We start from the raw sequence: 27,288 nt of genomic DNA, 5'->3' as shown, positions 1-27,288 counted from the left end.
GCTGCTTCTTCTTCTTCTTCTTCTTCTTCTTCTTCTCCTCTGCTGCAGTGTGAACACCGCAGGGCGCATTACTGACCTCCACCTGTGAACAACTGTAATACCACTGGTGAACAATTTCATTGTTCTTTGTAAATGTTTTATTCATAGATGTAAATATTTGAAAATTAGACCCCGGATCATCGGTTTGAAAACCTCTTTATTTGTTATGCACCTTTGGATAAATAATAAAGTGTGGGGGGAGGAAACAAAAAAACAAAACAAAACTGTAGTACCATTTGATGTGTGTGTGTATATGTACAGGTACTACCCAGAAAATTAGAATATGCTGAAAAGGTTGCTCTGTTTCTGCAATTCAACTTAAAAGGTGAATGGGACATATTATATAAAGAAGGAATAATATGCAAATCAATATATTTCAGGTCTTGCAGCTTTAAAAAAAACCCTCAAATTTTATAATAATTTTCTGAGTTTGTGGGTTTGTGGTTTTAATAAGATGAAAATCTTAATCAGCAAAGTTACAACAAGGGACTGCTTGAGATGCCAATTAAAATGTGTTGCTTTCATCTTTTAAGTTAAATTGCCAAAATAAAACAACTTTTACTGGATATTCTAATTTTTTCGGGCAGTACCTGTAGATATAAATCTCCAAATAGAAGGGAAAATGCTACTCCACTCTGGAGTCTGATACCCTTGATAATCTTTATCATCTTTATCACATCTTTCTGTGTTGTAATTATTGTATTCTAGGAATGATAAGTTTAAAACTATAAGTGAACAGTATTGCCTGCTTTAAGAGTTCAGTTGGACTCAGGTGGAAACTGGTGGTCGACACCGCAGAGGAGAAGACAGACTAAAGTTCAGAGACTCCAGGAAACTCCCGAGGTGTCCAGGTTTGGGTGCCCAGGGCCACCGTAGTTCACCAGCAAGCTGAGCAAAGCAATCTAAAATGTGACCACTTGATGTCGCTGTTTCTTCTTCAAAAACTCCAAATATTAAACGCTGGACTTGCAATAAAATTAATTTGTTTGATATTGTACCAGCGTCTGAACGCCGCTGGTATTATGGATCACGTGGTCCACCTACTCTGCACAGCTCTAGTTTTGGATTTCCTGGGGTTTTCATTCCCCAGGTGGCATCGCTCCAGCTACTGAATCCTGGTATCTGCTGCCACGTGTTGCCACACCGACACAACGCACAGGTCATCATAACAGGAGGTCGTGACGGCTCCTCCAGATAACACCGCTGCTAGCCAGGTGTGTGTTTGCGCCCTCCTGTGGTCACCAAGTGAACATCACTTTTACAAGATCACAATTTATTTATTTATTTTATTGGGCTTGGAGAGACAACTGAGTTTATTAAAAACAATAATAATAATAATAATTCAGAATCAGTAAGGGAAAATAAAAAACTTTATTTATCCCAGAAGGCGAATGAGAGGACAGCAGGACTCCAGTTTCTTTGATGTTTAGGTCGATGATCCGCAGTGAGAGGCACACAGGTCTAAAATAAATTATATAGACGCTTTGAATTTTTCTCTTTTTTTCTCTAGGTAGTCCAGATGTTCTGTGTCGAGGAGCTCAGTGTGAACCGTCAGTCAGGCCCATCAAGGCCTGGACCGTGTGCGCCAGGCGGCTCAGGCTCTCCTCCTCCACGATCAGCTGGGGGGAGCAGAGGGACTCCTGTGGAGGGGAAGAGGAGGGAGGTCAGCAGCTATCGGGCTTCATTCGGTTCTGCTCACTTTGCTCCAAGCTTCCTTTTCCATTACAGCGGCAGCAGCAATGTTGTTTCTAGAAAACTCTTCTGTGTTTAGGATCTACACGACTCTTCATTTGTGCACGCATGCAGCACGTGGTGAGGCGTGTATTCAAGTAGGTCTTGGTCAGGCATGGGCAACCTACGGCCCGGGGGCCTGTTAAAGTTCTTTAAGCCAGCTCGCCAACTTGAGGAAATGATATTAATAATAACTCATCAAACAGCTGCGTCTCCTCCATGTTGCAGTGTTTGCAGTCATTTCAATAAAGAGCTGAACATCCTGGTGGTTCTAGTTGGTTCTAAGAGCTAAACACCCTGGGGGTTCTAAGAGATAAACACACTGGTGGTCATGGGGTGGTTCTAGGTGGTTCTAAGAGCTGAACACACTGGTGGTTCTGGATGGTTCTAAGAGCTAAACACCGTGGTGGTTCTGGATGGTTCTAGGTGGTTCTGTGAGCTAAACACCCTGGTTGCAGCTTTGCTTTGCTTCATTTTCCATTGACATTACAGCAACATGTTTCCTACACATCCCATGATAGATTGTTTCCTCCTACGAGGTGGCTCACCAGAACACTCCATCCATGTCTGCTATATTTGCACATGAATGAATGAATGAATGTTTTCAAAGGCCTTGAGGCCCGTTGTGGTGGAAATCAACCAATCAGTGCTGTCACTCACTTACCTGGAGACGCATCAGTGCCTCCTGTGTGATCACAGAGACACTCATCAAAGGAAGACAAGCTCGTGATTTCTGGAAGTGAGTGATTGAGTGCTGAACTTGAAGAGAGGAGCAAGAGAACGAGCGGACCCTCAGTTCTGGGGGGTTCTGGACAGTTTATTGTTCAGTCCAAAACTGGACCGCTTTGAAATTCCACGTCTTGGCAACTTGGCACAGAGACTTTGTGAGCCGGTGCAGACGCCAGGAGGACAATGTTAGGGGGGGCTGGGGGGGGAGCACAGCATGAGGCAAGCCAGCAAACAGACAACACATCTGGAGGCCGACTGGAATAAAGTTTATACATCTGGAGAGAAGAAAAAACGATTTACATTCAGAGAACAAACTAAACTAATATGCATGATACATTGGTAGTTTGATTGTTTTGGGAGCCCGTTGACCTTTACAGCAGCCAGGTGAGCAGTGACAGTAGGGGGAGGAGCCACTGTGGTTCACCTCCTGTCCCACATTGAAATAACCGGACTGAAAGGTGAAATATTCGTAGTTCTCTCTCTCTTGAAACGCAATGTCGAGAGTGTCGTCCGTTCACGTGCGGCTCCAAAGGCATTCATGAACACAGCTGTGGACAGAGGTTTACAAACCTGGCAGAATTCATGACTGTTGAGGCCAATTTTCCAGAGAATGTTAATTATAATGATAAAATACACCCACTTTCATCCACGGTCAGTGGTTGACAATTGTTGGTTGTTGTTTTTTTAGATTATAAAGACAACAGAAACTACCAAAATGTCCCTGACGAGAACTTGCATGACCTTGAAGTTTCGACCTCGAAAAATCAAATCAATCAACTCAACTTTTTCTTGTACAGCGCTAAATCCAATCTAAGGTCGTCTCAACTGGACCCTCCAGAGCAGCAGGGGGCGCCAGTGGCCAGGAAGAACAGGGAAACACAACACAGCGCAACGCAACACAAACTAAAACGCATTGATCCACCAACACAAAAGATGAACGTCTTCACAACAAGGCAGCAAACCTGGGCGAGCCAAGGCGTGGGGCAAACTATGGCCCGGGGGCCATGTGCAGCACTTTACAGCTTTTTGGGGCGAAGTTGAGCTGCAAGACAACGAGGGTTGTGTTGGAACCAAGCGACGGCGACGACCGACAAACAACTCAGCCGCAACCGGCAGAAGAAGAAAAGCCAACCGATGGAACTCCTCTGCCGTTAGGACTCCGAGGATCAAAGACTTCCTGTTTCAAGACGAGTCGCAGGCCGTCGGGACGTCAGCGCCACACAGCGGCACAGACGAGACACACAACATCTTCAACGAGCTCCGCTGGAGTGACGAGCAAACCAAGTGTTTGATGGAAAGCTCATCGTTGCTACTGCGACGCTGGGAGGCCGACCGCACAAAACTGCTGGCTGGACAAATGCAGTGCGTTGACAATATGTGTCGCTGTGTCAAATGTGTAGTAGTGTAGCACTCGGGGGGGGGCTCTCAGTCATGCGGTTCACGCTAGCAGGTACTCAGTGGAACCGGACCAACCACCACAAGCTTCAACATCCCTCATCTCATCCATCAGGAAGACCTGCGTCTGCTCCTCCCACCAGGTCAGGGTTGTTGGGAAGGTCACTTCCATCGTCACCATTTGACAACCACACACACACACACACACAACACACACACACACACACACAACACAGCCGTGGATCACAAAGGCTTCAAGCCGACCGCTGAACACCAGAGAGAAAGAAACAGTTTTGCATCGTTGTTGATTTTCTCTGGCAACTGGCCAGCAGAGGTCAGTAATTCTGCCAGGGTGGAAACTACCAGCACAACTGCATCGCAGTACTACACAGTACTGAACCACGTGTTTGAACAGTCAGTGTCATCTGCAGTATTAGAACACAAAGAACTTCTTTTCAAGAAAACAGTGGTTGTATGGATATATTTGTATATATACATATATATGCATATATATATACACATATATATGTGTGTGTGTATGTAAATACATATATATATACATACATAGATATATATATAAATATATATCTATATACATATATACATACATATACATATAGAAAATAAAATATATATATATCAAACAATTCAACTCAAGCAAATGATTTACATTGCAACACAGGTTGGAACTTTCAGATAGAAAATCATTGTACATTTAAAGAACTATCATTAAATATTGTAACGGCTTCCATCCACTCTAACAGTCGAGCAAACACAGCGGTGGAACAAATCTCGATCCAGTCACAGGTTTGGATGAACTGAAGGAACTTCTGCTGCGTGACCTTCACAACCACTCTGGCAAATGCAGGAGGGACAAAATAAATAAAGAAAAATAATAGTAATAATAATTTAATGACCCATTTTCATTTGTGCAAACTTTGAGCTTGCTGGCAAAAGGGACAAATGAAAAATATATATATGTATGTATGTATGTATATATATATTTTTTTTTTCAGTACACAAGCGTCTGTACCTTCAGTTCTGGCACCTGCAGAGGTGCCGCTGTTCTCTCTGCTCACCTGCAGGTGGCACTGTGCTCTATTTGTATCCAGCTGTTTGAGCTGCTCTTAACACACACACACACACACACACACACACACATTGTAGTGTATGACTGAGTAAGTTCAGCCAAAGCGGTGGTGCTCCCTCTGCTGGTCACAGGATGTCTTCCAGGCTCTTCAGTTGGAAGCAATACGTGGTTGTGTATTACTACATGGTTGTGTATTACTACATGGTTGTGTATTACTACAGCATTTATTCAGCTATGAAGCCAGTTAGCTGTAAACAGTGACGGCAGATGACAGCTTGAGTCTGAGTTGTAGTAGAAGGGAGAGCAGCAGCGCACCTTCCAAACGGCAACGACCTCTGTGTGCTACTTCTGTCACTGTGCTGTTCACATCTCAGCCACAGTGTGTGTGTGTGTGTGTGTGCGTGTTTCCCTGTGCTCTACTACACCACTGAAGACTGAGAAATATCTGCATGTGTCCTCCACCCTGACTAAAAGGCTGGGCTAGGCTAGGCTAGGCTAGGTTAAGGCTATACATGACTATGTAAAGCTTTAAAGCTCCTCTTTCTGGAGGAGTTATAGTGTTCATTTTATTTTGTTCTAGAAAAGCACTTTATACATGACATCATCATCATCATTATTATTATTATTATTATTATTATTATTATTATTATTATTATTATTATTATTATTATTATTAATGTATTGTTGAGCTGGGCGGCTCGAGTGTTTGACCAGTGCAGGTGACGCAGCGACACACAGCGTCTCAACGTCACCTTTTCTAAAGGCATTCAGCTCACTAGAGAAAAATAGATCCCCACCTCCTTTTGTTAGCAACACCAGCTGTCTGAGAGCTTGGTCTCAAACTACAGTCTAAACTACGACAGCTGTGTGGGGCCTGTGTGGCATTCAGGGACTGTGGGGGAGAAAAACCCATCACATTTCCCTGGGAACACACGGAGGAAGTGCAAAGCAGCATGTGTGTGTGTGTGTGTGTGTGTGTGTGTGTTAACTTAGCATCAAAGCTAAGGAAGACTATGGAAACAGCTATGCCAAAGCTCACTGTGTGTGTGTGTGTTCCCTCTATTAGCTTAGCATCAGAATAAGGGAGACTATTGAAGCAGTTACGCTAAAACTCACTGTGTGTGTGTGTGTGTGTGTGTGTGTGTGTGTGTGTTCAACCTACTAGCTTAGCATCAAAGCTTAGGCTGTTTCCGTAGCCTCCCTTGGTTTTAATGCAAAGAGATGCTATTAAGTCAGCTATGCTAAAACTCACTGTGTGTGTGTGTGTGTGTGTGTGTGTGTGTGTGTGTGTGTGTGTGTGTTCAACCTACTAGCTTAGCATCAAAGCTTAGGCTGTTTCCGTAGCCTCCCTTGGTTTTAATGCAAAGAGATGCTATTAAGTCAGCTATGCTAAAACTCACTGTGTGTGTGTGTGTGTGTGTGTGTGTGTGTGTCCACTAGGTGAGCACATGGCAGTAGAGGACGTAGAGCAGGGCCATGGCGGCGCAGTAGAAGAGCAAGAAGTCATTGGAGAGCAGGGACGGAGCGGACGGCTGCTGCTGCTCCGGCTCCCCCTCCTCCTCCTGCTGTCCCTGCTGCTCCTTCAGCTCCTCCCGGCCTCCTCGGGCCAGCAGGGCGGCGACGCAGCGCGACAGTGCAGGCAGCCGACAGAGCAGCACATCAGAGCAGACACACACGTCCGTCTGGACGGGACACAGACACACAACAACACAGTCAGAGCGACACAAGCCGTGGCATCAGGGACCGACACAAGCAGCAGAGGCATGATGGGAAAAAAACGTGGCACACGTTAACGACGTGTTAAAGTTTTTCTCAATTGTTTTTCACACAGAAACGGTCTGGTTACTAATCAGTAGCGGTGGGACCTGATTCATTAATCATGGCCTTTGCAATTAATTCATCGTATTTTAATTCATATAAATATTTGAGTTGGCAAACAGAGGTGGGAAGTGCTTCAGTAGGTGTTTCAGGTAGCTGTACTGTACTTTACTTTACTTTGAATCCCTAAAGTTGCACACAAATATCTGAATTTTCTTCTTCTTAGTATTTGGGCATTTCAAATCATTTATGGTAAAAGAAATTTGCTTCTCATTATGGTTGTTGCTGCTTGAAGTGGAGCTATGTGAACTACGCTGGCGTGTAGTTCAATATAAAAGTGGATCATATCTCAGAGGCTTTGGGGTCACTGTTCAGTAGAGAGAAATAAAAATGTAGGAAATAACATTGGTTATTGTTCTTAACAGTGGGCCTTTATCCAATCAGCCAAAGATTTCCAGTAAAGACGTTGGTCCGCCCCTGTTCTGGGTGGTTCTGGATGGTTTTTGGTGGTTCTAGGTGGTTCTAGGGTGGTTTTGAGGTGGTTCTAAGTTGTTCTGGGTGGTTCTAGGTGGATCAAGGTTGTTTTATTTGGTTCTAGGCTGTTCTGGGTGGTTCTGGATGGTTTCTGGTGGTTCTAGGTGGTTCTGGGGTGGTTCCGGGGTGGTTCTAAGTTGTTCTGGGTGGTTCTAGGTGGGTCAAGGTTGTTTTATTTGGTTCTAGGCTGTTCTGGGTGGTTCTGGGGTGGTTCTAGATTGTTCTAGGTGGTCCTAGGCTGTTCTGGATGGTTTTTGGTGGTTCTGGGGTGGTTCCGGGGTGGTTCTAAGTTGTTCTGGGTGGTTCTAGGTGGGTCTAGGTTGTTTTATGTGGTTCTAGGCTGTTGTGGGTGGCTCTGGGGTGGTCCTAGGCTGTCTATGTGGTTCTAGGCTGTTCTGGGGAAGTTCTAGGGTGGTTCTAGGTTGTTCTATGTGGTTGTGGGTGGTTCTGGGGAGATTCTAGGTGGTTTGGGGGTGGTTCTAGGTTGTTCTACGGGGTTGTGGGTGGTTCTGGGGAGGTTCTAGGGTGGTTCTTGGTGGTTTTGGGGTGGTTCTAGGGTGGTTCTACGGGGTTGTGGGTGGTTCTGGGGAGGTTCTTGGGTGGTTTTGGGGTGGTTCTAGGCCAGACATGGGCAAACTACGGAACTTATTTTACAAGCCAGTGTGGCCCAGCAGTCCAGACAGTCGGCCCACCCCTGGTCTAGACAATATTTCCCATGATGCTTTTCCAGTGAAAACAACGCTAGTGCTGTGGTTCAGGTGCTGTGGACCCAAACAGAGGAGAGCAGGCAGCAGAATTGGTTTGTTGTTGGGTTTGTAACTGCACACAGCCAATTATTCTCCTGTAGTTTTATATGTAGACCACAGTATGTATGTATGTATGTATGTGCAACTCTGTGTTGTCTGGGATGTTGCACTGTGGACGTTGTTTTTTTCTGGAAAAATAAAATACATTGTGTAAAGTGTACCTGTGTGACAACACACTGATGTGTATGTGTGTGTGTGTGTGTACTGTCTCTGTTAGAAGTGTAATGCTGAACACAGAAGGCCATGAAGTCATCAGAATGAATGGAGGAGAAAATGTGTGCAAACAATTGAGAAAAAGCTTGAAGAAACACGACGACAACGACGACAACGACACAAAGCGCAACTTTAAAAGCGGTTGCAACTTCTGTAAAACTCCAACAGAACTCAATTCCAGTTTTCAATAATGTGCGGCGGTCACACGAGGAGAGCGTCAGAGCCGTGTTGAAGGACGGTTTTACCTCAGGGAGTCCCAACTTGCGGCAAGCGGCGATAAAGTTTTCCACATTCAGTCGACACTTTGCAGAGCTCAGTTTGGGCTGGAAATGACAAGAACACTGACGTCAGACTGGAGGCGGTCCTGCTGTAGGTCACTGTCACATCACTCTCTCTCACTCTGGTCCTGCTGTAGGTCACTGTCACATCACTCTCTCACTCTGGTCCTGCTGTAGGTCACAGTCACATCACTCTCTCACTCTGGTCCTGCTGTAGGTCACTGTCACATCACTCTCTCACTCTGGTCCTGCTGTAGGTCACTGTCACATCACTCTCTCTCACTCTGGTCCTGCTGTAGGTCACTGTCACATCACTCTCTCTCACTCTGGTCCTGCTGTAGGTCACTGTCACATCACACTCTCTCACTCTGGTCCTGCTGTAGGTCACAGTCACATCACTCTCTCTCACTCTGGTCCTGCTGTAGGTCACTGTCACATCACACTCTCTCACTCTGGTCCTGCTGTAGGTCACAGTCACATCACTCTCTCTCACTCTGGTCCTGCTGTAGGTCACAGTCACATCACTCTCTCTCACTCTGGTCCTGCTGTAGGTCACTGTCACATCACTCTCTCTCACTCTGGTCCTGCTGTAGGTCACTGTCACATCACACTCTCTCACTCTGGTCCTGCTGTAGGTCACTGTCACATCACTCTCTCTCACTCTGGTCCTGCTGTAGGTCACAGTCACATCACTCTCTCTCACTCTGGTCCTGCTGTAGGTCACTGTCACATCACACTCTCTCACTCTGGTCCTGCTGTAGGTCACTGTCACATCACTCTCTCTCACTCTGGTCCTGCTGTAGGTCACTGTCACATCACTCTCTCTCACTCTGGTCCTGCTGTAGGTCACTGTCACATCACACTCTCTCACTCTGGTCCTGCTGTAGGTCACAGTCACATCACTCTCTCTCACTCTGGTCCTGCTGTAGGTCACTGTCACATCACACTCTCTCACTCTAGTCCTGCTGTAGGTCACAGTCACATCACTCTCTCTCACTCTGGTCCTGCTGTAGGTCACTGTCACATCACTCTCTCACTCTGGTCCTGCTGTAGGTCACAGTCACATCACTCTCTCTCACTCTGGTCCTGCTGTAGGTCACTGTCACATCACACTCTCTCACTCTGGTCCTGCTGTAGGTCACTGTCACATCACTCTCTCTCACTCTGGTCCTGCTGTAGGTCACAGTCACATCACTCTCTCTCACTCTGGTCCTGCTGTAGGTCACAGTCACATCACTCTCTCTCACTCTGGTCCTGCTGTAGGTCACAGTCACATCACTCTCTCACTCTGGTCCTGCTGTAGGTCACTGTCACATCACTCTCTCTCACTCTGGTCCTGCTGTAGGTCACTGTCACATCACTCTCTCTCACTCTGGTCCTGCTGTAGGTCACTGTCACATCACACTCTCTCACTCTGGTCCTGCTGTAGCTCACTGTCACATCACACTCTCTCACTCTGGTCCTGCTGTAGGTCACAGTCACATCACTCTCTCTCACTCTGGTCCTGCTGTAGGTCACTGTCACATCACACTCTCTCACTCTGGTCCTGCTGTAGGTCACAGTCACATCACTCTCTCTCACTCTGGTCCTGCTGTAGGTCACTGTCACATCACTCTCTCTCACTCTGGTCCTGCTGTAGGTCACTGTCACATCACTCTCTCTCACTCTGGTCCTGCTGTAGGTCACTGTCACATCACACTCTCTCACTCTGGTCCTGCTGTAGGTCACAGTCACATCACTCTCTCTCACTCTGGTCCTGCTGTAGGTCACTGTCACATCACACTCTCTCACTCTGGTCCTGCTGTAGGTCACAGTCACATCACTCTCTCTCACTCTGGTCCTGCTGTAGGTCACAGTCACATCACTCTCTCTCACTCTGGTCCTGCTGTAGGTCACTGTCACATCACACTCTCTCACTCTGGTCCTGCTGTAGGTCACAGTCACATCACTCTCTCTCACTCTGGTCGTGCTGTAGGTCACAGTCACATCACTCTCTCTCACTCTGGTCCTGCTGTAGGTCACTGTCACATCACACTCTCTCACTCTGGTCCTGCTGTAGGTCACAGTCACATCACTCTCTCTCACTCTGGTCCTGCTGTAGGTCACTGTCACATCACACTCTCTCACTCTGGTCCTGCTGTAGGTCACAGTCACATCACTCTCTCTCACTCTGGTCCTGCTGTAGGTCACTGTCACATCACTCTCTCTCACTCTGGTCCTGCTGTAGGTCACTGTCACATCACTCTCTCTCTCACTCTGGTCCTGCTGTAGGTCACTGTCACATCAGTCTCTCTCACTCTGGTCCTGCTGTAGGTCACTGTCACATCAGTCTCTCTCACTCTGGTCCTGCTGTAGGTCACTGTCACATCACACTCTCTCACTCTGGTCCTGCTGTAGGTCACTGTCACATCCAACAATCCAACACTCCATCCAACCATCACTCACATCCTGATGTTGAAGTACGAGTTCTACTACAGGTTTTCATGAGAGTTTTCACATGTGTGTGTGTGTGTGTGTGTGTGTGTACTGCACCGTGCACTCACCACAGCTGGGGAGGGGATGTGGATGATGGAGACGGAGCGAGGCCTGATTTGATTGGCCAGCTGGCACAGAAGGGTTCCATTGGACAAGGCCTCGCCCAGGTCTTCAGGCAGCGAGACCTTCAGCCGAGACTCCAAAGTCTGAGGGGACAAAAGAGGACAGGACTCCTGTCACCTGCCACCAAGCTCAACACACTCCTGCAAAACTGCTGTTCACCTGTCAACATGAAGCATCTTTACTGGGTATTAATACACAAGTCAACACACACACACACACATATATAAACACACATATATCACATCGTGAACAGACAGCAGCATAGAAACTATTGTAAAGAAGAAAAGCTGCTGAGTTCATTAAATAAATATAAATATCTATCTATATATATTTAGCTATCTAACTACGTATATGTATATATATATATACATATATATATACACTGTATGTACATACAGTATATATGGATACATACTGTATATGTATACATAAAGATAATATATATATATGAACATATTTAGAGCGTAAATATACAAATATATAAAATCAATATATATATTTATATATATATCAATCATGCTATGAATATTATATGAAGGGCCGGTGAATTTGCGTTGTGAAAATGAGGCAGAATGTCAGCAGGAAGTTGGTGTGTGTACTGGCGTGTACTGCTGTGTACTGGCGTGTACTGGCGTGTACCTTGCGCAGCTGCACTATGTCGGCTCTCTCCTCCTTGGGCGAGCGCAGTGTGGTGCGGGACTCGCTCCTGCCAGACTGTCCCAGGCCCCAGGAGGACCCTGCAGGAGAGGCAGAGCTCAGCAGGGTCCGCAGTGACGGAGCCACGGCATCAGCACACACTCGCACCGGGTCAGTACCTGCGGGCCTGGCGCTGCTCTGTGACGAGGTGCGGAACAAGAAACTGTTGGGCTTCTGCGCTTTGCCAGCAGGGGGCGACGTCTTGGCGTCTAGTGGGAAATGAGCAGAGTGGAGTGCGTTGATGAAATATAGTCAGGAATCACATTCACATCACATTCATCTGAATACTTCACTTCCTCCTTGATGTTGGTTTGACTTCTTATTCTGGTTGAGACAATGAGAACCATTGGGAACCATTGGGAACCAATGCCAGTGAGAACCATTGGGAACCAATGCCAATGAGAACCATTGAGAACCAATGCCAATGAGAACCAATGAAACCAATGAGAACCAATGAAACCAATGAGAACCAATGAGAACCATTGCCAATAAGAACCAATGAGAACCATTGGGAACCATTGGGAACCAATGCCAATGAGAACCATTGAGAACCAATGCCAATGAGAACCATTGCCAATAAGAACCAATGAGAACCATTGGGAACCATTGGGAACCAATGCCAATGAGAACCATTGAGAACCAATGCCAATGAGAACCATTGCCAATAAGAACCAATGAGAACTCCTGTTACTGGGGATATAGAGACACACTGTTGACAAGTACTGAAGAAACAATTTACTGAAGGGTTGCGCATGGTCACACACACACACACACACACACACACACACACACACACACACACACACACACACACACACACACACACACACACACACACACACACACACACACACACACTGATGATGGAGAGGGTTGAAGCTGCCACACAGCTCGTTAGCTCTACCTGCTCTGCTGCTGGTGAGGTGAGGAGCCACTGAGGGACACGTTGAGCTCATCTGGTCAGCACTCTGCAAGGAGGAGGAGGTGGAAGCAAAGTTGACATTTGTAGTATAAAGACATGTTGGGGAAACTGGACTTGTTCAGTTTCCCCAACTCATCCCTTCTACTACTACTCTTCTTATTGATATTCTTCCTATTCTTCTTCTGATGATGATGGTGAGCAGGACTCTTCCTCCTCTAAGCTGCTAATGACAGAATGGAGGCCCTTCCACTCACCGAGCAGCTTCCTCCCAGTGACAGCAGGCCGAGCTGGGGCTCCGGGTCAGCAGCACTGCGACACACACATACACACACACACACGTATTAGCAACACCAATGTATGACTTGACCTTCCCCTGTGTGAGCGTGCCAGAGGTCCTGCTTACCCCGAGCTGATCTCCGTCCTCGGGGCGGTGGCTTTGCTGCTGGACTTCATCAACCTGTGAATTCAGTTCCCACAGAGTGAAACACATTCATCACTTCCTCTCACTGCCTTTCACAAACATCCTCTGATTTCTACTGACTGCTTCTTTGCTGTTCTAATCTGTTACTCATTGTCCATGTTCTTCTCCATGGTTTAAATGGCAGAACTGATTGTTTTTCATGGCATATCTCAAAATAAACACGATTCAACGTGTCCAGCGGTGCTGGTGCTGGTGGTGGGGGTGGTGGTGATAGTGGTGGTGGTGTGGTGCTGGTGGTGCTGCTGGGAGGAAAGTGTGGGAGGACAGGTGAGAACCTACGTGGCCTTGTCTCTCTGCTGCTGCTGCAGACGCTCCCTCTCCTGCCAGATGAGGAGGGTCTCAGGCCTCCTGCGGCCCTCCAGGGTGGGGCTGGAGGGCGAGGAGGGCGAGGAGGGCGAGGAGGGCGTCTTGGCCTGGGGCTCGGCGCTGAAATCAACAAGGTGGGACAGCTCACATCAACAGTTGGAATGAAAGAGGAAAAACATCCTTTGAGAAGGAAGGGGCCCTGATTATCATCAACCTGCAGTTGAACTACACAGTGGGAAAACTACTGTGGAGGTGGAGGCCAGCCAGATAGACAGACAGGTGTTGTTATACTAGATAGATAGATAATTGCTTTATTAATCTCCAAGAGAAATTTGCAATTCTTTTTCATTTTTAATCTATTTTTATTTTTATTAAAAACATTTTTTTTAATCTTCTCGCTGTTTAGCAGTGGTTGAACAGCGCCCTCTACTGGAGAGGGGAACAGTGTTCATTGTTTTACGCTAGCTGAGCGCTAACAGAAACACACTGTGTTCATCATCCAACCAGGATTTGAATTCAATCCCATCCCCCCAGGCTGCTTTACCTGAGCACTGTTGCATTCTGGGAGAGAGGGGCTGAGAGGCCGGACGTCTGCTCCTGGAAATCAATTCCACAATCAACGGCTGCACTTTTCTCTTTACCACAACGACTCGAATGTTCCACAAAACAGAATCCAGGAAACAGTGACTGCGTGGCTTACTCCTGCCAGGTAGGGGGCACTGAGCGCACAGAAGGGAGAGCCGGTTTCTTCTTCTTCTTCCTCTGCCAGGCTGCTGTCAATAAAGTCCAAGTGCTCAGCCTCTCCGTTCACTGGAAAGACTGCAGGAGGTGGCATCAGCTTGGAGTCAACGTCAACGCTTCAGCTAGGTTGGAGCTAACAAGCTAACAAGCTAACAAGCTAACTAGCTTCTTCCAACTGCTCTTGTATTCATTTCCCTTCCTTGTACTTTCTTTCTATATTATTCTGTGTTCAGGAATTGTTTACTAGCCTCAACATTTCACACGCTGGACCTTTGGATGCTAAACAGCAGCGCCTACATTTCTTGGCGGCCCTGGGAGAGGCGTCCTCCTGCTCCTCCTCCTGCTCCTCCTCCTGCTCCTCCTCCAGGCTCCTCTGCTCTCTCTCTCTGGAACGCTCTGAGAAGTCATCTGCAGACTGAGACACACGGTGGTCTGAGATCAATGCAAGCGGCCAGGACTCACTTCCACACTTTTCTGTCTTTTACATGTGTTGTTGATGTGTTGTTGATGTATTGTATTGTTTACATGTATTTTTTTAAATATATTTTTTATATTTAGCTATTTTTTTTAGGTATATGTGCACATTTAACAAATACTTGCATGTATGTATGTATATATATATATACATACATACATACATACATACACTCACTCCACAGATATGTATATATATCCTCTGGGCCGCGACCCACCGGTTGAGAAACGCTGATAGATAAGCAACGTGAGCGAGGACTCTGACTGGGTTCTGACCTCGTTTCCGGACCAGCGCTTGCTGCCGCTGTCCACACTGTTGAAGCCCGAGTCCAGGCCTCCCAGCGGGCCGGAGAACAGTTCCTGCTCCGACAGGCTGGGGGCGACAGAGAGCACACAGCATGAGACACACTGGAAATAATCAGCCAATAGTCATCCAACCGTCCATTTAATGCAAACATCTGGTCTGCTTTCCTTTCTTTCTCTGGTAACATTTTATTTTAATTCATATCTTCTTCCTTCTGCTGCACTGTGTTGTTGCTGCAGTGACGCAGATTCCCCTCAAACGTGGGATGAACAGAGGCTTCTATTCTATTTTTATTATGGTTAACGTGCAGACGGCGCCACTGGTTCCCTGCTGGTCCACTCTGCTGGTCCACTCTGCTGGTCCACTGGAGCCCAGTTCAGCTTCATTCACATTCAAACTTTAGTTATTGTAGATTTTGTGCGTGTCCCAGATGGGATTTGCACAAAATCTACAATACCTGTACATTTCCCATTTAGATGCAACAGAGACTGAGTCATAGCAGAGCGTGCAGCACGTGTAAGTCTAACTGTTTAACATGTAAGTATCTCTCCAGCAATGTGTAGGAGGTGCAGATGATTGCTACTGAGTAACAATGCCAACTCCTACCAGCTGGTGAAGCCGCTGGGTCTCAGGTGTCTCTCCAGCTCCTGGCTGCTGCTCCCCCTGCAGGCCTCCATGTTGAGGTACTTGAAGATGTGGTATTTGCCCCTGGAGCAGACGTGCGCCGGGGGCGTCTGCAGCGGATTGTTGTCCAAGCTGAGGCTCTGCAGGCTGCGCAGGTGGCGGAAGCACAGCGGCACCCTGGCGATCCTGTTGCAGGACACGTCCAGCCTGACCAGGGGCAACTCAGACATCTCTGCAGAGAGTGGGGGGAGGGGGGGGGGGTCAGGCAAGGTTTCTAGTTGTGTTTGCAATGTGTTCCTCCATTTTTGTTTTGCGCAGTGTGTGTACGTACATGGAATATAAATGTAACATCCGCGAGTGAAAATCCACGTGACCTCCAGTAACCTGAAGCAATGTGCAAACTGGTTGGAGAGAAGTCGACTCCCTGTCTGTGTCTCAACCCAGGGTCTGCATCCTTGGAAGGAAGCGTCCTCCGTCTGAAGGAAGCGTCCTCCCAAGGACCCGGCCCAGAACCCAAACCCCGCCTCCCCGGTAACCAAAGGGGACGGTCTAGCCTTGGGCGTATTTCCTGGTTGCGTCACCGCTGTTCCCCCCTGCTGGCCAACCCCGGAAGTGACGTTTTCATAGCATCAAGCTAACCATTGGTTGGTTGGATGTTCAAATCAGTAAAAACCCTGTGTTAAAAACTGAATATTTGATGAATATTTCAATACTTAAATTTATACGTGGTGTCTTTGCCAGTAGATGGCGCTAATTTCAGCCGACTTCCCAGGATCCCAGGATGCTTTGCAGCAGCACGCAAAGCATCCTGGGATACAGCAGGAGGTGAAGGACAGTAGCGGTGTAGCCTTGGTGCTAACAGTAGGGAGCATTTGGAGCGTCCTAAGGACTTCTGGGAAGTGGGAGGAGCCTCCATGCAGTGCTATGACGCAACTTCCTGTCCAATGCAGCCTTGGAAGGACGCAGAGCCTGAACTGAGACACAGCCCTGCTAACATTGACCTTCACCTCAATTCATTCTTGATTATTTAGTCGTGTTTTTATGAACTGAACAACTCTTCTGCTCTCCTGTGGAGTCACCGAGGACCAGGTCTGGTCTTAGAAGCTACTTCATGGGGTCCTCACCTTCAGGTAAGGTGGTGAGTCGGTTCCTGCGAAGGTTCAGGTCCCTCAGACACTCCAGCTGGCTGAGCTCCACAGGCAAACTCTGCAGCTCGTTACAGCTCAAATCCTGGGAGAAGAGTCGGGCTCAGATACAGGAAATGGTGTGTGTGTGTGTGTGTGTGTGTGTGTGTGTGTGTGTGTGTGTGTGTGTGTGTGACCTACCAGCTGTCTGAGGTGTGTGAGGGTGTAGATGGAGGACGGCAGTGAACACAGCTTGTTGTTGCTGACGATCAGCACTCGCAGCAGGGGGAGCTCAAACACCGAGGGGGGTAAACTACACAGGAGGTTCCGACTGGACACACACACACACACACACACACACACACACACACACACACACACACACACACACACACACACACACACACACACACACATTAATACAGTGGTATATGTGTCTCAGCTGGCAGACACACCCAGCTGGTGGTTTCACATCATTCTTACATCACTCAGCAGGTTTGCAGTCTGAGGGCGAGTTGCCGGGTGAATATTTGGCAATATTTTTGTTTGTTTTCTTTTTATTACTCTAGTTGGCTAATGTGCAGATTCCTGACCGCTAGTAAACAACTCCTCAACGTGAAATCAATACAGGAAGAGCGTCGAAGGAAGCAACAGTAATACAAGACCCAGGAGAGAGAAGCAGGGCCGTGTGTGTCTGCTGTGACTGCAGTCTGTCCAGAGTGCAGATACCTGATGTTGAGGTAGGTGAGGGCCTGGAGGTTGCAGATGCCCGAGGACAGCGAACGCATCCCATTGTGGTAGAGGCTGAGCGTCTCCAAGGAGATGAACTGGCAGAGCTCCTCTGGCAGCTCGCACAGACGGTTCCTCGAAAGATCTGAGTCAGTCACAATCACAATCACAATCAAAATCACAATCACAATCAGAAACACAATCACGGTCAGAGTAACAATCAGAATCTGAGTCACAATCACAATCAGATTCAAAATCACAATGAGAATCACAATCGGAATCTGAATCATAATCAGAATTCAAACAACGATCAGAGTAACAATCACAATCAGACTCTCATCCACAATCAGAATCACAATCAGAATCCTTTGTTGTCATTGTAAAGCCCAGCATGCAGTGGAACTCGAGGTGCTGTTTGATGTTTTTAAGAACGTTTCAATACAATGAGATAAAAAGATGTATGTTAAGAGTGGATAATGAACACAAGATGGCGATCAAGTATGAGATCAAGGCCCTCGTTAGATACACGGTTGTAGACTAGCGCCCCCTGCAGGGGTATTTGAACCAGGGGCTTTTTTTTTCTTTTTTTTTACTACTAAACCTTTATTTAATCAGGCAAGTTATGAAGAACAAATTCTTCTTGACAGTAACGGCCTGAGGAAGCTTTCATCTGTTTAACTCGGTGACTCGATTGATCGATTCATTCATCGACAGAGGATTCGCTTTATGAGAAGCTGCATTGGCCTCTCCATCAATAGGTTGTGTTTATATGTAAAAAGCTTCCTATGATAAACAGGAAGTAAAAGCACATGCTCCTCATCCACTCAACCATTTCCAATGCCCACATCTTCCTGCTCTGGGCGTGTTGGGGGTCTGCTGGAGCCCCTCCCAGCGGCCACAGGGTGAAGTGAAGCAACCAATCACACACTCACACACAAACTTACACACACACTCACACACACACACCTACAGACAATCTAGAATTATAGGATTTTCATTTTCATGATATTCATTTATCAAATTCATGTATTGCACCTCCGGGGATGCAGTCTGCAGCAGGAAACTCAACTTTCCCCAATGTGGGAGGAGTCTTCCATTCTATTCTATTCTATTCCATTCCATTCCATTCCATTCCATCTTCTTCCCTCCTGCTGATGAAAAGTTGAAGACCGCAGCCTTTAAAAGTCCAGATCTGTGCAGAAATGTGGATTCCAGGTCATTTTCTGTCAGCTAATCACTGTCGGGGTCTCCTGATGGCAAAGACAGAAAAGCTCCCTGTCTTTGAAGCTGGCCTCTCACAGTGTGCCAGGTCGGACGCAGTAAGACAGTCACTTGACATTTTTTGAAAGATCCCGAGGAACACAAAAGTCAAGTAGTGACCCCCAAAAAATGTAAGCGGTGCTGAGCCGGAGGATCCGAACGGCAGTCTGCCAAGACACAGCAGGATCTGCCAGCCAAGTGAAGGCCTTACTGGTGCTGAGTGCAGCCCAGGAACCATCAGAGGGCCCCTGATGAAAGCATTCAATACACACTGCATCTCTAACCCAGATCAATCCTGCATTACAACCAGCAGAGACGATGGCTCTCATGTAATGAAGGAAGCTTTCCAACCAGTCTCTACAGGTCTCTACAGGTCTCTACAGGTCTTTGAAAAACCATTCAATGATATCAACAACTACTACTACTACCACGACTACAACTAGTACCACTACTACTGCTACTACTACTACTACTACCACTACTACAACTAGTACCACTACTACTGCTACTACTACTACTACTACCACTACTACAACTAGTACCACTACTACTGCTACTACTACTGCTACTACTACTACTAGTACCAGTACCACTACTACTACTACTACTAGTAGTACTAATACTACCACTACCACTACCTCTACTACTAGTACTACTACCACTACCTCTACTACTACTACTACTACTACCACTACTACTACCACTACTACTACTACTACCACCACTACAACTAGTACCACTACTACTACTACTGCTACTACTACTACTAGTACTACTACTACTACCACTACTACAACTAGTACCACTACTACTAGTACTACTACTACTACCACGACTACAACTAGTACCACTACTACTACTACTACTACTACTACTAGTAGTAGTAGTAATACTACCACTACCACTACCTCTACTACTAGTACTACTACTACTACCACTACCACTACCTCTACTACTACTACTAGTACTACTACTAGTAGTACTACTACCACTACTACCACTAGTACCACTACTACTGCTACTACTACTACTACTGCTACTACTACTACTACTAGTACCAGTACCACTACCACCACTACTACTAGTACCACTACTACTACTACTACTACTACTACTAGTAGTACTAATACTACTACTACCACTACCTCTACTACTAGTACTACTACTACTACCACTACCACTACCTCTACTACTACTACTACTACCACCACCACCGCCACTACTACTAGTACTACTACTACTACCACTACTACTACCTCTACTACTACGACTACTACCTCTACTACTACTACTACCACTACTACTAGTACTACTACTACTAGTACCAGTACTACTACTACTAGTACCAGTACCACTACTACCACTACCACTACTACTAGTACTAGTACTACTACTACTAGTACCAGTACTACTACTACCACCACTACTACTAGGACTGTCACTGTGTTTCCAAGTGTCTCCTCTGTCAGCAGATGAATGTGAGCAGCTCTAGTGGCTCCAGTGGGAATTGAAAGGGCCTCCCAGTCTCCTGCAGCTGCTGCTCTTCTGGTCTCCAGAGGACTTGAAGTCATGAGACAATCTACTGAACTCATCATCATGAGAAGGTCCCATCAGAATGAATGAAAGACATTCAGGGCCAGATGCAACAAAACGATTATCTTTGTGTTTTGTCGATGTTGTTGACTGAGTTTGGTTGCCGGTGCTGCTGAGCAGAGCAGTGACAAAGCAGAAGACGCAGCAGAGACACGAGAGTACAAGTGGCTGCGCAAGGCAGCCCACATCCGCAGCACACAGGAAGTGAACTCTGGGGGGGGGGGGGGGGGGGGGGGGCGCAATAATAACCTCGCCTTCGTGCAAAAACCCAGTGACGCCACAAACTGTTGGGAAGGAAGCGACAGTATTGTCTCACAACCTTCACGTTGCAACCACTTTGGACTCTGCTGGTGAAAATCCCCCCCCCGCCCAGCTGCATTTGCACTGAGGACTGCGGTGAAAGGACGGCTTCATCGCAAAACAGAACCAAGAACAGAGAGCTGTTGAGCCATTCCAGGCAAACTGACCTCTCAAGCAGTTCCTTGTTGTCACTTTGCTGATGAAGATTTTCAGCTTATTAAAACCACAAAGCCACAAACTCAGAAAATTATTATAAAATTTGAGGGTTTTTTGAAGCTGCAAGACCTGATCAGCAAAACCCAAAGAAATAAAAGCTTGAAATATATTGATTTGCATATTATTCCTTTATATAATATGTCACATTCACCTTTTAAGTTGAATTGCAGAAATATTACAACCTTTTCAGGATATTCTAATTTTCTGGGTACTACCTGTATACTGTATACATCCACCAACCAGCAGCAGCGGAGCTAACTGGGAGAGTGCAGGTGCTGCTGGTTCAGGAGGAGGGGAAAAAAAAGTCTTCTATCTAGAATAGAAAAGAATAGAAGCCTTTATTAATCCCACAACTTGCGTAATTACAGCAACAATACAGTGCAAAGAGAAGGGGAAAAATGATATTCAGTGTAAACTAGGACTATGTAACCATCATCTAATCCCGGTGATGTGTTTGAGAGAATCAGAGCACCTGTGTGTCGTCACTTCAAACTCATACACTCGTCTAAAGAGTCTAAAACATAGACCTCAGGGAAAATAAAGGGGAAAAAACAACAAAAGAAACAGGTTACTGCTGCATGCAGTCTGGACACTGAATCCCATCATACAGACGTTGTCAGTGAGAAAAGTGAGAGTGGTCCACCACCTCCACCACGGTGGAGGAGGACCTGACTGATACCAGGTTTCTCTGTGGAGCCAGCAGCAGCAGCAACAACCATCATCGAGACCCGACGGCCACAATTTGGCCTCTGGAGAAACGTAGAATTACAGCCGAGTCGTCACCAGGCAGGTGATGAGTCGCTGAGTCGCTGTCTGCTGACTCACAGTGAAAATGTCAAGCACAATAAAACACACCTGAAATCTGTTACAAGATTACACATGCTGCCGTTTCTGGTTGTGAGTCAGCGGATGGAAGGACGTCCTCTGAAGAACCGACAGGAGCAGTGCAGACCGACCCACAGTGCACAGTGCATCACTGTCCGAGGAGCCGAACCACTGCTTTGGCCGGACCCAGAGAGATCTGGACACTGCTGACCATTCACTCACTCCACAGACACAAGAGGTCCCCCTCCCTACGACCCCTTTAGCCCGAGAGGCCCCCCAATGGGGTCTGGAGAGAGAACTACCAAAGCTTGGAGGCCTCATCTGAGCTGCCTGGACTGCAACCAAGTTCAACTTGGCAGAGAGATTGTCCAGATACCACGCTATGACTCTGAAGACGCTTCAACATTCAACCCCATGATTTAACAGGTGCAATCATCCTGGAAATGCCTTTTTTTTTTTTTTTTTTTTTTTTTTGCTGGTGAACCAAAAAAAATGTTAAGTTGTGCCGGACGCAGTCTTCGTTTTTGCTTAACACCACTGACGTGTATACTGAGATTTACACATCTGATCAAATATCACGAGTGACCCCTTTTTTATGACACCAAGATGATTGGAATAGGACCTTGTGGGTCGCAGAGATACAGTTTATTTTATTGAGGGTATGCAACTTTTGAGCTGCGGCCTCAAACACAGGCTCGGGCCTTGAGGGGTTCAACGAGTCCTGAAGTGCAGCAGATCCCTGGTGGGCTTCCAGGTGGCTCCTAAAAGACTGCGCACCATCTTGCAAAGGCTTTGACCAACACATTCACTACCTCCTTGTTGCGTTCTACAGTTCCAGCCTGCCTGAAAACGGCCACCGTCATCCCAGCGCCCGAACAGTGCGACACCAACTGCCTGGAAGACCACACACCAGTCGCACCGCTGCTGTCCTGGACACCAGAGTCACTGGTTCCTACGTGTCCAGCAGCAGGTTAGGGCAACTCTCCAGGGGGTCACAGTGGCTCAAAGACCAGTGGTCTCCCTTTGCATTTACAGGCCATGCTGCCATAGCAGAGCTAGCAGTGTTAAAGTGTTCAAGCCCCTTTTTTGGGGCTTGAACACTTGAACACTCTGGAGGTTTACCCCCCTCCCCCCTCCCCAAAGAACGCTAGCCCACTTTCTATCATGTCAGTCAATAAATTATTGAAAATGCCCACAGAGCCGCAACCCAAACAAAACAACTCTGCAACCCATTTTTGGGACGCGACTAACCAGTTGAGAAACACTGCTCTCCTTCACCTTCAAATGAAAGAAGAGCTTTTATCCCACTGCCATACACGACCCGAAGCCCCTCCCACCACCACCACAATCACAACTCTACACACTCATGTGCAAGGTTTTAATACCTTTACTTCTAAATGTTATATCAAAGCTCATGACTGTGAGTTTTTGTTTGGTTCAGTTCAGTTGTGGACGTGAGTCAGTGGCTGTGCCTCAACCCAGGGTCTGCACCCTTCAAAACGAGCGTCCTCCGTCTGAAGGAAGCGTCCTCCCAAGGACCCCGCCCAGAAGGACCAACCAAACCCCACCTCCCGGGTAACCACACGGGACGGTCTAGCCTTCGGCGTATTTCCTGGTTACGTCACCGCCGTTCCCTCCTGCTGGCCAACCCCGGAAGTGACGTTTTCATAGCATCAAGCTAACCATTGGTTCACCATCTAACGATGGCGTTGGATGTTGAAATAAGTAAAAACCCTGCGTTAAAAACTGAATATTTGATGTGAAATTTCAATACTTAAATTTATACGTGGTGTCTTTGCCAGTAGATGGCGCTAATTTCAGCTGACTACCCAGGATCCCAGGATGCTTTGCAGCAGCACGCAAAGCTTCCTGGGATACAGAAGGAGGTGAAGGATAGAAGCGGTGCAGCCTTGGAATCGGCAAACAGTAGGGTGGCATTCCGAGGGTGCATTTGGAGCGTCCTTCTGACTATTGGGAATTGGGTCAAACCTATGAGGCAACTTCCTTTCAAATGCAGCCTTCCAAGGACGCAGAGCCTGAACTGAGACACAGCCAGTGTGTACGTCACGTGTGCATGGGACGTCTTTTTACAAGCACATGAAATGTCTTTGTATGGTAACAGGCAATGACAGATAAAGTATTCTATTCTATTCTATTCTTATCTATCGAGACAGCAACATTTGCTCGAGCTCACACAGAGGCCTTGGCCACACAGCTGTGTGAGAAACCCAAGGCGCTGCCACAGCCACGGTGTCCCTGCACCAGAGGCCTCGAGCAGGCCCAACCCAGGAAGACTGAGGATTGAGTGGGTTGTGAGGCAACCGTGGGTTCGTGCCAGGAACTGAACCGGCTTTTCTCCTTTGTGGCTACGATGGTTGGTAAGAACGTCTCGCGTGAACCACACTTGGATGTTTTTGGTTTCTAACTCATTACTGAGGAATTTTGGTGAATATTCTCACCCATGTTGATTTGTGATTATTGTAATTTCTGTTGTTTGTGTGGATCACAGGAAGAACCGTCTCCACATTGTCTGTGAAGGTTCTCAGTCATCCAGGTCAAGGGTTCAGTCGGGGCCACTGGACTTGCCATCTTGAAGATGTTTTGCCTCTCATCCGAAATTCCTCTCCAGTTCCGAGTCTTCACATTGTGAAAACTAATGGGGATCCTTATTAAACAAAGAGATACTGGAAAAGCACTTCAGAGTTGACCTGCACACACTGGAGGAGGAGCTTCTGGTGGCCAGAAACCTTCTGGATGTCCATGATTTCTGAGCGTGACCTCCGCGATCCAAACACGCGTGGCTCTCTGAAGGCGACCGACCCATTTGTAACAGTAACAGAACCTTTCAGCAGCTGCATAGGTGGAAGAACCTTCAGTGCAACTGTGTCAAACTCTGGGTCAGAACAGACTTCACATTCTTGGAGTCGAGTCCATTGCAAAGAGAAACAAGGAAAATCCGACAGGAGTGGACCAACTTTTGGACTGGTGGGCCACAATGGGTTCTAACATTTGCCAAAGGTGGCCGGAGCAGCAGCAGCAGATGGATGGATTGTGTCGGTGATCCACCTCATAGGACGAGAAAAATAATTGCTTGCAGATTTGTAGTTTGCCCATGCCTGGCCTAGAACCACCACCAGAACCACCTGGAATCTCCTAAAACCACTCCTGGACCTTCGAGACCAGGGGTGGGCAAACCTTTCAACCCCAATGGTTGTACAATGTGACAGAGGAGCCGGAGCAGCAGCAGATGGATGGAGTGTTTTGGTGAGTCACCTCATAGGAAATCTCATGGGATAGAAAGAAAAGCTGTTGCTTTAATGTCTTCTGTAAAGGAACCAAAGCAAGGTTGCAACCAAATCAGAGTCTTTGAAGCCCCGCGGTATTCAGCTCTTTATTGAAATGACTCTCAAACACTGAGAAAATAGAAGAAACACAGCTATTTTATCACTCACCGAGTATTAATATAATTTCTTCAAGTTCAGAGGGCCGGATTAAAATGCTTCAATGGGCTGCATACAGCCCCCGGGCCATAGTTTGTCCATACCTAGTCTATACACTGCACATATTTTTCGATAATAAGTAGGCTTTGTGAATATTGTTCTTCTTTTCTATTTATATTTATATATATATATATATATATATATATATATATATATATATATATATATATATATATATATATATATTTGGTTGCATATAGTGTTGGTCTTTACCGTGAGTGTTGTTTTTGCAGCAGTGCCACGCTGACATTTGCAGGAGCATCGCGTGACCAATAAAGTTCTTAGAATCTTGACTCTTTTTGATGCATCTGGCAACCCCCGGCCATGTTCATTAGCGACACAACATCTTAGCTGTTGCTTCCTGTTTGTGGAAATTGTGTGCTTGCCTTTTTGCTCACATCCTGTCCATCTCTTGGGGGTGGGGGGGGGGGGGGGCACCCCGGGGGGGGCACCCCAACCCCTCCCCTCCATAAAACCTAGTAACGCCCCTGCGCCAGACACGTTCTCCGGGCAAATGATGGGGTCCGAGGAAGTAGGTGAAGTGAAAACGACAACAATAATGACAAAAACAGACGTGGTGAATTCAGCCATTTCAGTGAGGTGTGAGGTGAAAATCGTGAACGAGTGTCGGCTTTGACAAACTTTAGACCCAGAAAGTACACGGAAGAGGAACTGGCGCGTCTGACGTTTCTCATCGTGGAGGTTCACATCCGAACACAACACGATCATTTTTATTTTGAAGTATATAAAATTATGTGTGTGTATGTGTGTGTGTGTGTGTGTAGGGGGGGGGGTGTTTGTTTGTTTGTTTGTGTTTGTTTGTTTTTAAAAAAAATAATAACAATTATAATCGTTTACGTTCAGGCTTTGGAGCGGTCTGGGAAAGACAAACGAATCGCTTGGAGTGAACTTCTTTCTATCATTCCTTTTTCGTTCTACTCCTTGTCCAAAGTAGAAAGTTAGCAACCTTAAGGCTTAAAATGATGATGAAACCCGAAGTTTATCTTATTATCATTATTATTATTATTATTATTATTATTATTATTATTATTATTATTATTATTATTATTATTGTTATTTCTTATGTGTGAGCTGTTGTAAAGGGGGCAGGGTGAGTTAGCCGGCAGGCTGCTGCTGCTGCTGCTGCTGCTATTCCAAACAGAAGCAAGCGGCGATACAACAAAAGGGGGCAGACAACAGTTAGCTCCGCCTGTTCATGCAGCGCTGCGCTGCCAGGAAACACAATAAAATACATGAGAAATCCAACCGACCTGCGTGTGTAATGTCGGACAAGTCGTAGTTCTTGGCGCTCTTTGGGAACTCCTTTAGTTTTCTGTTGGCCAGGTGAAGGGCCCCGCTGGCGGCCGCCTCCTCCAACGCCTTCTCCACGTTCCGGCTGGCTGGGACCATGGTGCCGGGCAGCGGAGCTCCATCCCCGGCGGCCATCGGACTAGCTGGCCGGCCTCGCCGCTCTCTCGCTCGGCTCTCGCTCGCTGGGCTGAGAGGGCTGAGACCCGCCCGAGACGGAGTTTCAGACACCGCCGAGAGCCGCAAACTTGAAACTCGGGCGCTTCCGTGTGGAAACAAATGCCCGCTTGAGTTGTGTGGAGTTGAAATCCGACAAAAAAAAAATAAAATAATAAATCCGCGTGAAAAGTGTATTTAGGGTGAAGTGCGCGGCGCGACAGGGCCTAGCGTCCCGACTACGACTAAACGAAAGCGGTAGTTAGCTGTCAATCTTTCAGGAAGTGACGTCAAGCTAGCGAGATTCACAGCACGGTATAAGACGAAACCCAGACGGAGTCTCGTCAAAATAAAATGAAGCCGAAAGAATTTTAATACAACCGCCATTCGTTCCGCATTATGAAGTCGTAGTTTATACAATAAATGTAGTTTTATTTGGCTCCTACTTGATAACACAGTAGCATATTTTCCTGTAGCATCCAATCTCAACGCACAGAA

General features: G+C 46.8%; 1 protein-coding gene across 3 annotated transcripts; it reads right to left on the bottom strand.

Moving 5' to 3' along the window:
* Nucleotides 1-1,310: 1,310 nt before the first annotated feature.
* lrch4 (leucine-rich repeats and calponin homology (CH) domain containing 4) lies at nt 1,311-27,060 on the bottom strand. 3 transcript variants are annotated; one of them, XM_076040422.1, is made up of 19 exons: nt 26,598-27,059; nt 17,633-17,777; nt 17,105-17,234; nt 16,904-17,009; nt 15,762-16,011; nt 15,128-15,224; nt 14,675-14,792; nt 14,337-14,455; nt 14,181-14,233; nt 13,610-13,756; nt 13,253-13,306; nt 13,104-13,158; nt 12,832-12,895; nt 12,047-12,136; nt 11,871-11,968; nt 11,177-11,314; nt 8,601-8,678; nt 5,186-6,666; nt 1,311-5,130 (listed from the first exon to the last, which is right to left on the bottom strand). In XM_076040422.1, exons 1-18 carry the CDS (start codon nt 26,770-26,772, stop codon nt 6,421-6,423), a joined length of 2,163 nt encoding a protein of 720 aa, XP_075896537.1. In that variant the 5' UTR covers nt 26,773-27,059; the 3' UTR covers nt 1,311-5,130; nt 5,186-6,420. The 3 variants fall into 3 exon arrangements, with proteins under 3 accessions (XP_075896537.1, XP_075896538.1, XP_075896536.1); XM_076040423.1 differs by lacking the exon at nt 5,186-6,666 and having other exon boundaries at nt 1,311-1,679; XM_076040421.1 differs by lacking the exons at nt 1,311-5,130; nt 5,186-6,666 and having other exon boundaries at nt 8,076-8,678; nt 26,598-27,060.
* Nucleotides 27,061-27,288: the final 228 nt, after the last annotated feature.

This window comes from Nelusetta ayraudi, unplaced genomic scaffold (assembly GCF_046127955.1).
Source record: "Nelusetta ayraudi isolate G7.1 ecotype Tasmania unplaced genomic scaffold, CSIRO-AGI_Nayr_v1 ptg000061l, whole genome shotgun sequence".
Lineage (NCBI taxonomy): Eukaryota > Metazoa > Chordata > Actinopteri > Tetraodontiformes > Monacanthidae > Nelusetta > Nelusetta ayraudi.
Note: the sequence above shows the minus strand (reverse complement) of the source record. Positions and strands in the feature narration are given on the sequence as shown.